The 13,127-nt window shown below is 37.0% G+C and overlaps 1 protein-coding gene across 2 annotated transcripts in view; it reads right to left on the bottom strand.

The window, feature by feature from the left end:
• Nucleotides 1-246: 246 nt before the first annotated feature.
• SLC1A3 (solute carrier family 1 member 3) overlaps nucleotides 247-13,127 on the bottom strand; it is a 63,587-nt gene continuing 50,706 nt past the window's right edge. For both annotated transcript variants that reach the window (XM_062612939.1, XM_062612940.1), the window contains exons 6-10: nucleotides 8,620-8,915; nucleotides 6,978-7,211; nucleotides 5,547-5,741; nucleotides 4,015-4,149; nucleotides 247-2,847 (exon numbers count right to left, since the gene is read on the bottom strand). In XM_062612939.1, the coding sequence (XP_062468923.1) occupies nucleotides 2,643-2,847; nucleotides 4,015-4,149; nucleotides 5,547-5,741; nucleotides 6,978-7,211; nucleotides 8,620-8,915 (1,065 nt within the window). In that variant the 3' untranslated portion in view covers nucleotides 247-2,642. The remainder of the gene's footprint in view (nucleotides 2,848-4,014; nucleotides 4,150-5,546; nucleotides 5,742-6,977; nucleotides 7,212-8,619; nucleotides 8,916-13,127) is intronic.

The following is a 13,127-nucleotide window of genomic DNA, read 5'->3' as shown; positions in this document are numbered from 1 at the left end:
GTAAGTAGATAAACACTGGTTCTTTTAATTTTTAATGTTCCCTCCCCCTCCCCGTTTGCTTATTTATTCTTGATTGTGAAAGTGTAAGCAGGTATTTGAAATGAGGAAGCACTGCAATATCAAATCCTTTCTGTAAAAATACCCCAGAATTCCTGAAATCTCATATTATGAGTTTGTCATCTCTCAGTTTGTGCAAAGCTTCTATTACAGAACCTTTGACAGAAATTCTAAATCACAAGAAAGCAGTAATGTAAAACTATTTTTATTGAAAATACATCTACAAAGTAATGTTTCTCAATCCACACTGGGTGCACATCAATGCAGAACCAGTGAGGGATGGGGAAGGGAATCTTTCTATAATACCTGATTTCCATAACAAACAAAGTTAGTATAAAAAAAGATCACATTCTTTGTGACACAATTCTTTTTTCTCAGCTGATGTCATAGAAAGACAGCCATTTACATTGTCTTTGCTGTGTATTTCCAAACAAAATCTTCACAAAAAATTAAATTGTTATTCCATAAATTCTACTGTTAATGTTTATACACACATTCTGAATACAGTATCTATATAAAAATATCTCTAATTACATATCAGAAAATGCCTGTCTATATCCTAGATTTGCATTCTGTTAGCAAAAAAAAAAAAAAAAAATCCCCTATTTTTGTTCTCTTTCAGTCAGAGATTCATTTAGAGCTTTGTTGGTTTGACTGCTCAATACTTTGTATTAAACCCTGCTCACTTCATTCACTGTAGAGTTCCTGCTCATATTGTCTGGGTTACTCAATTGGAGAAGATGGGCAGGAGCTTTCAGTCCTTAAAAAAATCAGTCTTGCCTGGGAAAAGATTTGCTTTTCAACCAGCATGCTGACATTTTCACAATAGTTATTGTACACCGTGTTTATATTCATTTAGTGACAGAACTAACATATTGAATGCTTTTTTTTGTGGCAACAGGGACATTGCAAGGGAATCCTTCATTTCTGCCATCAGAAGTTTTGGGTAGGGAGCAACAGACAATCATTTTAATTAAAAAATCACTTAACACTATTGTGCCTGTTGATTAGTATTTTTTCATCCCCCCAGTTGTAACTTCATTATAAAACTTTCCAGTTTAACCTCTATAATAATACAAGGCAAGAAGGAAGAAATACATGATTTATATTTCTAGAAAATAGCTTCATCAAAGAATAATCTTGAATTGAACAAAAAAATCCACAAGATTACAAGTGCATTGTTTCACTTTTTTCATTCTTTCCATATTTATTTCCTGAAAGAAACCTACAATATTGTGCTTTAAAATCCTCTCTAATCAAAATTTCAACATTTATTATAGTATTTACTATTTCACAATTTATATAGTTTTTCTATTAAAAAACACCTATTAATTTTACCTTCTAAGGGTATTATTTTTTCTTTTTGAGATGATAGTGATAAACAAGGATTTCAAAATTTCACATTGAAACAGGGAGCCTTTTTCTCCAGATGGAAAAATGTAAATCCATCTAATAGCTCTACAACTTACCAGTGGGGTGACCAAACGTTTGGAAGTTTACCCATCAGAAATCCTCCTATTGGTCTCAGGGATCCAGATTTAGAATCTAATCCCTTTAGGATCTGAGCATCTCACCCGTTTGCCCCTTCTCCAGGGCTTTTTATTCTTATAAGTGATTTTTAAGTAGATAATGGTATTGTTTTGTTTTGTTTTTTTTTTCTCCCAACAGGAGATGTTCTGCCTCTCTGTTTGGAGGAAACAGACATTTTCTGTCCCAGAATCAATACAGGCCATGGCCTTTCTCCTGCAAACACACACATAGATTGTTCACCTGGGTTGTGATGTTGAAATTAAGGGGGCAAATCAAGGTTGGAAGTACATACATATATATACATAAATGCTTGCAAGTCAGTAGGAGCTGACAAGGGTATTTTTTTGCCAAGATCAGCTGAGGCTAATGCAAAAATCTGTCTAAATGAAATAACTTTTATCAAAAATATTTCAATTCAGCTGATAAAAGTGCTGATGTTGGGTATTTTTTTAAATTTATGTATCTTTTTATCCTTTTAATTATTGTCCTTCTTTTTATTGTCCTGCTAGTATTTGAACAACTAAAGAAAAAAAAAAAACAACCAAACAACAACCCAACAGATTAAAAGGGAAAAATACTGTTAATTTACTTAGCTGGATGCAGTAACCAAGTTAGAAGTATTGATTGTGTATTTATAAATGTTAGGAATTTTACAACTGGTATTTAAAAAAATAAAACCATTTTCAGGCTCTGTTAAGTGTTTTTACTTTCCAGTTCATTAAAAAAAAAAAAAAAAAGGTGCAGAGGACTGAGCAACATATTCACTGATTTTTATTTTTTTTTTTATTTAAAAGACAATCTCTCTTTTTTTTCTTATCCCCAGTTAGCACACGTCTAGCAGGATCCGTGTTGTTGCCTGTTAACTCTTTTTAAGTGGGAAGCCAACATACACCATGATCACTGCTAATTTGGAACATATTTTCATTAATTCTTTCTGATGCGAGCGTAAAGGGAGAAATCAAGGAATAAGTGAACTTGGTGAATTCAAGATAAAAATGGCTGGAAAAAGTATGTGTTTTCCACATTTGTAGTGTTGCACTCACACTTTCTCTACTTTACATCTTGGTTTCACTATCTAATGGTTTCTCACTCTCATTTTCTTGTGAGATCAGTTGGTATGGTTTCTTCATTTCATTCTCCTCTATCACAGAATTACCCATTTCAGCATCCCTGTTCTTCAGCTCATGTCGCGATAAGTGTTCAACAATTCCTGCTCCAATGGAATCTCCCAGGACATTGGTAGTGGTACGGAGGCGATCCCTAAGGAGAATCAGAAAGTTACGCTTGATTTCACCATTTGTTCACTGAAGCCTGCAGGCTAGCTCTAAAAATGGCCTTATATAGCTACCGATTCAGCTATTTTATGTATATTTATTTGACCTTTAATGCCATGATTTCTTCTATGGAAATTAACAAATATAATAGCATTTGGAGTCATAAAATGTGTTCATACTCTTGGCGACTTCACAGCAAGAGATAGCTGTGTGATGAGGGCAACAAAAGGAACATATGGAAGATGCTTCTTGGAGTCATATCTGTACTCTGGTCTGAACATTTAAGCCAATAAGTAGCTTTTAGGGTCGTTTTTCTCCTGACCAGAAACTACGGTCAGTAATTGAGGTTGGAACTATGATGAAATTATTAAAATTGAACTAGAACAATTTAGCCCTCTTAAAGGGCCCTGTCCAGGAGATGTAGAAAGCAGCTTGACAAGGAGTAACTGGCACTGCTACTCTGTGTCTACTTGCATAAGGCTGTGGGCATGTGGTTAGCTAATCATTTGAAGACATTAAGTTCTGGTAACAACATGGGCAACTTCTTGCAGGAACCACTTGAGAAGACCAAAGGGTAAAAGCCTTTAGAAATGCTAACTTGTAAATGCAGGGCGAAAGAGAGTTTGGAGGAAACCTTCTGCTTTTGATTTAGTCCCTGGACTTAAGGTGTTTCCCCATATACATACAAGTGTCAGTCTTCTGCAGAGGAATGGAAAATCTTGGGAGCAATAGACTGTGGTAGCTGGATAAGAGAATTATGCAACTGTTTTTCATTACCATGGGGTAGACATATGAACCTTCCCTAGATTAGTCAGCAGGGATGCAATGAACGGGGTTGGATCTGAACCAACTCTGAGCCTGATTGATGGAAGGCTGTTTTTTGCTAACTTAATTACAGTGTGTCTGGAACACCTTTCTTAGTACCTTAGAGATCCAGGTTTCTAAGTAACGCTTTTCATTAAGTAACACCCTCCACCATCTGCTCCAAGAAAATCCCTTAATTGCAAGAAATTGTGACTTTTTTTTTTTTTAAACATTTCTTTCCAACAGCAAAAAGAAGTACACCATTGACTGCAGTTATTGCCAGGATGTTCCTGGCAATTGCACTTCTAAATATGGTCCAAGACCTTAGTGACTCCATAAAAATACTTACAAGAACCAGTCCACTGCAATGATAAGAGTGATATCATCTGTAGGCAAACCTACTGATGTAAGTACAATGACCATGGTGACCAGTCCAGCTTGGGGAATGCCTGCAGCCCCAATACTGGCAGCTGTAGCTGTGATGCTGTGCAAAGAGACAGCAAGAGCAATTAATCAACTTCCATAATAAAGTCTCCTTATCATCTGGCAAACATTAAAAACAGAAATGAAACAAGAAGGCATTTACTCAGTAGTAAATAAGAAGATGAGTCCAGTCTCTTATCTGAACACTGCACAGCTGCAGGGGAGTGTGGATCTTAATCCAAAAATTTTTACACTAAACCTTTATCCAGAACCTTTGAAACATGGGGGTTTTTTTTAGGTATTAAATTCCCTGCTGGATGCTAAGGGCCGGACAAAAACATTATAGCTACCTGCCCCCACCCACTGAATAAACTCACACCACAAGCTCAAGCATGTTAAAAAACAAGCTGAGGAGGTAATTTTGTCCTGGCAGATCTAATGCAAGAACTTTTATTCTCTGTCCATCTCACTGTACATATACTTCATGCCAGGTGATGTATATGTCCTCCAGCAGTTGGCGTTCTGCCATCAGAAAACAGAAATCTGCCAGAAACCCTGAATCATGCAGTCTAGTAACTTGACATAAATACGATTGTTCACACCTACTTTAGGAAGAATTTGTTTTGTCAGGTTATTTGGCAGGAGCAGCTCTAGTACTAATGAATGTGGATAATCTGCAGGAAGGCAGAGTTTTGCCTTCTGTTGATGAATTTTGAATTATGCTGGTGGTTTTTATGGAGACAAGTACTTCTTAAAAATCTTCTACCTTCCCAGTTCTCCATATATGCACTTTTAAGTATTCCCAAGTGATAAATATGTGTCTCCCTGTCCTACAGTGTGTCCCTCTTTTGCCTTGCCAGCATTTCTTTCTTCTGCACAGGTACCCATCACCCTTTTCTAACTATTTGAGTAATATAAGGACACTAATGCAGATCATTTATTATCAGGTAATACTTAATGGCTTGTTTATGGTTCTATTTCAAACATAAAGGCTTGAAAATGTACCTATCTTCTCCACCTGTATCAGCTGATGTAATAAAAGGTGTTACTGCTCCTTACACAGCTTGTTCTACTTGTATCCTGTACTTTCAGGACTAGGAAAATAATACTTCTCTTAGCATTAGTACTCTGCTGCTTTATGCTATTGCTTTGTAGAGGCATTATAAACTACATGATACTGATTGTAAGCCTATAGCTCTCAACATCTGCATGAGTTCTTAAGAAACAAAATTTAAAAGTAATTGAAAACTGTTCTGGTTGCCTCTACTAAGTGTCATGTTACAGTTTTTTGAAGGTGTACTAATGGAAAGTATGTGCAGAAGATGTAAATCATTATAGCTATTCAGCTACTGTAGCAGTTCTTGGTTATAGCTCTAGATGGTTTTGCTTAATCCCACATGCAACAGCAAGGTGTCATTACAGAACACTTTTATAAGATACAGGTAATGGTTTCTGTACCTGATTGTGATAATCTGCCCAAAGTTCAGATCAAAGTTGTTAACCTGTGCAATGAAAATTGCAGCCAAAGCCTCATATAAAGCAGTTCCATCCATATTAATTGTAGCACCAACTGGGAGTACAAATCTTGTAACTCGTTTGTCCACTCCATTTATTTCTTCTAGACACTTGAATGTAACAGGTAGTGTGGCAGAACTAGAACAAAAAGAAGTTAATATACGATACAAATTCTACAAAAAGGGAATGGAAAGAGTGCCACATACTGTGATGACAAGAGAGATTGTTCTGTATGTCTTAGTTTTTATGTGATCTGGCAGAATATTTTTCTAAAAATGCAAAGGCCTTTAAACACTTCAAATGATGGAGATTCTCCTGATGCTCTTGGAATTTTTTCCAGTGGTTAATTACTGTCACTGTGCAACACCTAGTCTGAATGTGTCTAATTTCAATAATTTGTCATGAGATTCTACTGCTAGGCAGAAGAATCCTATTTCTCATTTTTCGTGTCATGGAGTTATTACTGAATCATCCTTAAGCATTGTTTTCCCTAAGTTATACAAATTGAGCTATTGAAGCCTTCGGTAAACAGCATATATTCTCTTATTTATTTGCTAGTTCCCCTGGAAAGGGCATTTGATGGACAGTTGCATTATTTCATCACTTGTGGGTTAACACCAGTAGGCAGCAAAGCACCACGTAGCCACTTACTTACATATCCTTATACCTTGAGTGAAAGGGTCAAAGAGGAAAGGAACACTAAAAATAAGCAGATGCAGGGGTTGAGGTTTGTGGGGGAAAAATAAAACATTTAATAAGTGAATGATAAATGGAAGAAAAGAGAAAAAAACAAAATAGAACAAGTGATGCAAAGGCAATCACTTACAGCCTCCCACAGACAGACCAATGACAGGTCAGTTCCCTAGTAAAACGTGGCTAGCCTGCCTAAAATCACCTCTTTTGCCTTTTGATTGCTGAGCATACTGTATATGGCATGGAATCTTCCTGGTTGTGTGCCCTCTCAATCTATGGCACACTTCTCAATCTACTCACTGAAGGGTTGAATGAGAAATAGAGAAGGCCCCAATAATGTGTAAATACTGTTCAGCAATAGCTAGAAAATCAGTATGTGATCAATGTTGTTTTGGTCACATGCCATTACAAACTACCTGAAAATCTTAAAACATCAACAGTAAAGCACAAGGATTCCAGCCATACAGTTGGCATCACTGAACAGACTAATTTAATCTCTGCTTAGTGATTTTTATAGAAAATCGAGTTCAAGTCAGTATAATGAAAACAATTATCTCCATTGGAGAGCAGCAGAACAGAAATAAAGTGCCCAAGTGAAACCTTGAATAACCAATTACAATGAACAATTGTTAAATCAGTAATATTATAAAAAACATATGGCCTTAAAATACTCTATTATACCTGGAAGATGTTCCCAAAGCTGTGACTAACGCCTGGATTAAGCCTCCAATAAATACCCAAGGGTTCTTACGAGTGATCAGGAAGTAGAGAAGAGGTAGGACAATGACAGCATGAATTAGTAAACCGATGATAACTGTTACGGTATACATGGCAAGCTGACCACCAATCACACCCATATCTTCCATCTCAACAATTTTTCCAGCAATCAAGAAGAGGATTCCAAGTGGAGCATACCTTCAAATAGGAAACAAAATCAGTATTGTACTAAAAGTAGAAATTCACTCCCCCATAAAGACTTTTTATTTTTATACCCAAGCATGATCATAGGATTTCAGTTAGGATGTCTGTAATCGTTCAGAAGCATTTCAAGAGTTTAACTTCTCACAGTTCAACCTGGATTAAACCACAGTGGTGAATGTTTCTAATAGGCTCCACTGGATTCAGGATCTGATAGGGATTTCAAGATGCATGGCACGCCTATCAGACATGTAGGGAGATTGGGTCCCTTTGGAATTCAAATGTAATTTAAAAGCTAGTTTAGCCAATTCTGTTATAATTCTGTTCGTATGAATGAAAGCTCAATAGACATACTTGTAGAGTAGGCCATGCACCTAGTTCTGTCCTCTCACCAGTGCTGTTTCCCATGTTGGGAAAACATCTGATAATTTCAAGCTGCTTCTGGCCATACCCCATTTTATACAGTGGGGCACTTGATAAATACATAAGTGTGAAATCATCTGTATGACAGATTTTAGCTGCATTGCAGGACAGCAACCAATGTGGTATGATCTATTGTCTCCTACGGGTAAGCACAACTATAGGTGAAGAAAGAGACAGCTCTGAGCATAAAATCCTAATGTAATTCTGCTGCAGCTGGACATCTGGTACAGCTTTATATCTATAAATGTCCACTTGTCTATTCATACTAAGTTACCACAGAACAAAATTCACCCAGCATATCTCTATTGCATTTTTAACCATCAAATCCATGTAAAAAATTCTCAGAAGTAACACTGCTCTCTAATCAACCTTCTGTCTGACAAATAATGCTTCTTCGTCCCTGAAAAGACTTCATACCTAATAAGGCTAAAGGTATTGAGTTTATTTACCTATTGAACACAATAAAGGAAGTTATATGTATGTTTAAGCAGTGTAGCTACAATGCAAGGACATACGTATACAGTACCCAACTGCAGGAACCAGTTATGTTGGAAACTAATGATAACAAGGTCTTGCTGTGTAGAAATAAGATTATGGGAGAGATTTGCCGGTTTCCTTTGGTAGAGTCAGATTAGGATATTAGAAAACTTTGATAGCATACTGCCGTGATTGCCATCTTTATGAAGAATGGCTCAGTATAAGTTTAGCAAGTTCTGCCACAGACCCTGATTTTTCTTATGTCTAAAGCTAAATACAATGAAAGAGTAGAGCATTGAACAAAATGCCAAGGCTTTGTTGTGTGTCAACAAAATTGTTGACATACAGAATTACAGTTCTGGGTTCATGTATGAAAAAAAGCTTGAGGTAGTTAAGATCTTATTGTCTGATTTCCTGCCAAACAGGCTGTTGCTATCCAGTACCTGACTGTGATGAAAAAGTGTTGTTAACAACTTAAAATGGAATTTATCAAAGAGGCACTTACCACATGATTAGAGCTACCAATCTCATGATTGCCTCATTAAGGCTATCAAAGAAGTCTTTCAGTGCTTGACCTTGCTCCCTCATGCTTCCAATCACCAGGCCAAAGCTTATTGAGAAAACCACCAAGCCAAGGGCATTCACTCCATTTACAGAACCTGGAACAGGAACTATTTCCTCTTTCAGCTGGGTGAGGGTTTCCATTGCTTCTGACACATTGCTTATTATGGAAGCCACTGTGGAAGTGTCATTGGATGGAATACCTACTTTAAACATTCTCTTTTCATAGTTAGTTTTGAACTGTTAAAACAAAAATAATAGAAAGACAGGAATTCTGTGAATCATAGCAAACAAAGGAAAAAATCATACATTAAATTATTACTTACAACTGTAGAACATTTGAGCTATTTGTGTAATATTTGTTAGTAAAATGTACTGCAAAGAAAACCTGACTTTCCTGAAAGCAAAAAAAAAAAAAAAAATCCATGTTAACTTCAAGAGCTAAATCTTCACCTTCAGTTTCCATAACTCATTTTTTCATGAGTATGTCAAAATTGAAGATGAAGATTTTTTTGTGCTCATGAGTTTTGTGATGAAAGTATTGCTTCTTAATTTGCATTTTTATAAATTGGTATTTTTCCCAACAACGTATTTACATCTATTAAATAAAGGAGTCTTTTTTGGCTAGTGAGAACATTTTATATGCTCTGGAGTTTACTTATTTTTTCCTCTTTTTTGAATTATTAAAAAATTAGATTGAAAGTAACTCAAATATAATATACCTCTAATTTCCTTTGCTATGGCAAAGCCATTAGTTTTCTATGATTTGCAGTAACAAATCATCACTTTTCTTAACTAAGAATGGGTTCTACCTTAAATGGTTCTATTATGGAGTGGGTAAATCAACTTCAAAATCTCCATATGCTCCTAAACATCTACTCTGAAAAACAGTCCTTCACCACCAATGCTTTTCTAAAGAGAAATGTTCATTTTCAATATTTCTATCTCAGCTCAAAAAGCCCTGCAGCCTGTCCTGAATAAATTCTATTGAACCCAAGGAATACTAAGTATCATTAGTAAAATGTTTCTAATGTATCTCAGGATACTAAACGGCCTATTAAAGCAACGGGATGCTGGTGTCAAAGTAATTCAGCAACTTTGGATTTTTATTCCTTTGGGCCTGCTGACAAAAGACAAATATTAAGTCCAGGAGCTGTGGTATTATTAGTAATATCTAGAGACTGTTGCACACTGCAGTAGTATTTGAGTGACATAGAGTACTTATGACCAAAATGAGAAACCCGAATATCAGCATCCATCAACCTGATGTAATTTTCTGTTATTTTTCACACCTGAATAGTTTTATGCACTCCTTCCACATATTTGGCATATCCAAAAGCTTTAAGTCTTTCAAACTTTCAACTAAAATTGTTTACAGAAGATTTATGGAAAGATTCTGAATAAGATGTAGAAGAACAAATATCTATGGAGGTTGGATATTCTTGAGTTTTAAATTAAATTTGCTAAAACGCTTCAAGATTTGGTCTGTGGTTAGAGGAGACTGCTGAGCTGCTCGATCAGTTGGCTGACACAGAAAGGCCCAGTTCCACTCCCTTACCCACTCATATCCAATCTGTGATGATTTCCCCTCTGTGTCACCTTTTGTCAGTGCCTCCTTCTGTGAGGCAATAGAGTTATTACAGTGGAAATGGAAATTTTCTAGAAGTTCATACTAAAGGGTATTCAATTCAGTCCTGACAGCAATGTTAAAATACTGCCTAACACTGTACATTCAACACTTAAAATTCTTCTAATTTCCGATACTGTTTTTCAGTAGAAAAAAAAAAAGGTAAAAATTCCTTAAGGTGAGTATCTGATGGTTGGAATTATGCTGGACTTGGGGAATACAGGTTAGACTAACGTAAAAAAGCAAGCCGCCTAATGAAGACTGGAATTAAAGCCTAATTTCCTACTGAATTTCCTATTTATTTCCTAATTCCCCTAGCACATCATAACTGACATTGTCCTGATTTTCCTCCATTACCCTCAGGTCCTTCTTTCATTCCTGCCTATTTGACTAGGTCAAAAGAAACACGTGATAGGCTGTTAGTGTTAGATGACACATCTAACTGCTGCCTGGCTGGTTAGCTCCTGCCTGTTGGAACAGGCCATGAGCTAAGTCAGAGGTGTCCTTCTTGCAGTTGGCAGAAAAGCTTGATTTATCTGACAGTTGCCCCTCTCATATCAAATTAGGCTGGAATTAGCCTTTGGCTCAGAAGTTATGACAGGGTACTAGAGAACAGTTTGGACAGCTACAGGGGAGAAAGCACAGTCAGTGAAGTTCCTTACCTTTAAAAAACCCAGTTAGAAATCATTTGAGATTGTAAAAAGCATACATCTTCTTTTTAGTGCTGATTCTGGAATTCTGGCCCTGCACGAAGATGCTTTTAATTCTTTATTTGTTAGGTCTCCTTATAATATAGATTTTAGGAGCTCACTTAGCAAAGTCCATTTCAGCTAGTAGGTGGATAGACACATATGCAGATCTTATCTGTTGACTCACCCTGCTGGTCAGACTTAAGTATTCAGACACTTTGGAATGGAGAGCCACCCTGCAGGATGAGCTGGATAGTCTGGAAGAGTGAGGTAACAAGAATCTTACAAAGTTCAGTAAGCACACGTGTAAGGTCTTACATCTCGCTAAACACAGTCCAAGAGTGAAGCACAGGCTGGGATCTACCCAGCTAGGGAGCAGCTCTGTGGGGTCCTGGTGAACAGCCAGCTCAGTAAGAGTGAACAGCATGATGCCGCTGCAGCAAAGAAAGCCAAAAGGAAGCTGGGTTGCATCAACAAAGGCATCATCAACAGAGATAAAGAAGTCATCATCCTACCCTACTCACCACTTGTGAGGCCACACCTGGATTACTGTATTCAATTCTAATCCCAATTGCACAAAACAGATGTGGACAGGCTAGAAAGGGTCCAAAGAAAGGCCACAAAGATGACCAAAGGACTGGGCAGCCTTTGGTGTGAGGAAAGGCTGAGAGAGCTGGGCTTGTTCAGCACCAGGAAAAGAAAGCTCAGGGAGACCTTACCACCATGATCCAGTATTTAAAGGATGCCAAAAAAGAAGATGGAGACTCCCCTTTTTCAAGGAGTCACATGGAAAAGCAGAGGGGTAAGGGATACAAGTTAATCCTGGGAAGATTCTAATAGGACACAAGTGGATTTTTTTTCATGATGAGAACAATCAGCCATTGGAATAACCTCCCTGGGGAAGTGGTGGACTCCCCAGCATGACGCGCTTTCAAGATTTAGCTGACAGGGTGTTAGGACATCTAGTCTAGACCATGCTTTTGCCAGGAAAGGTTGGACTAGATGATCCTTGCTGTCCCTTCCAGCTTGGTGTTCTGTTATTGCTAAATGAGGTTAAAGATAACTCTCTGTATGTGTCTGTCTTCTTATGCCCAATGTAGTCAATCGAATGTCATGAGGAGTTTCCTGGTGAAGCAAAAGTATTTAAGTAAAGCCAAATATGGAAAATGCAAAGGAGATATCTACTAAGGAAAAGGTGTAGGTTAAGCTTTATTCCTGTTAGTGTTTTTCCAGATGACACTAAAGACTACATACAAGATTGCTTGGTCACCACAAAAGGAATGGTGAAAGCCAACATTTTATAGGAAGTGACAATGAAAGACCACCTTCAAGATGATAGAAAATTACAAAGGCTTTGAAATAGACGAGGTGATAGCAGAGTTGACTATTGCTGCTCTGCAGAGAAACTGCCAATAAGAGATTATTTTATGAGCTTTTATGAGATTCCTGCTTTCAGTCAGATCTCTATCTTGGTGGGTATCAGAGTTCTTAGCTGTTTGTGTAGCTCTTTAAAATGAATCGTAATCAAGTTAGCCCATTATGAAATAGACAACATAATTACTTTATTGCATAATAGAATGAATTAGCTGTTTACACTTCATTATTATTTTGTTTTCATTAGTGGTATGAGAAACCCACAGTCATTTGACTTCAATGTATCGCATGACTTTTTAAGAAGCCACATTATAACATGGCAGTAGCACATTCCAGTGGTTAACTTGCAGACAAGGTAATTGCATGGGTAACTCCTCTGAAAACTCATTTACTGACAGTACTGTGAGATGGTGTAATTAGCACTGTGTGCTAAGTCGCTAAGTCTATATGATGGTGCAGTTTTTAATGAATGATGATTTTAAAAGCAACAAGTTTACAACAAATTCAAGCCTAAAAAATGAAAAAAAATGAAAATAAATTAAGTCATTGATATCCTATCTTCCTTTTTGTTTTTTTTTTCTTTCCTTTCCATAAGGACATGTGTTAAACTGCCTGCACAAGAGCTGATGAAACAGGTGAAAATACGTCTTAACTAGCCAAAATTATCATGAGGAACAGACAGCATATATTAGTTAGTATTCATGTTTAGGTATGTGATTAACACTTCTAATTCTTCTAATTCCCTCCCCCCCCCCGGGGTTC

This window comes from Pezoporus occidentalis, unplaced genomic scaffold (assembly GCF_034315485.1).
Source record: "Pezoporus occidentalis ecotype Australia unplaced genomic scaffold, CSIRO_AGI_Poc_V1 ctg162, whole genome shotgun sequence".
Classification (NCBI taxonomy): domain Eukaryota; kingdom Metazoa; phylum Chordata; class Aves; order Psittaciformes; family Psittacidae; genus Pezoporus; species Pezoporus occidentalis.
Note: the sequence above shows the minus strand (reverse complement) of the source record. Positions and strands in the feature narration are given on the sequence as shown.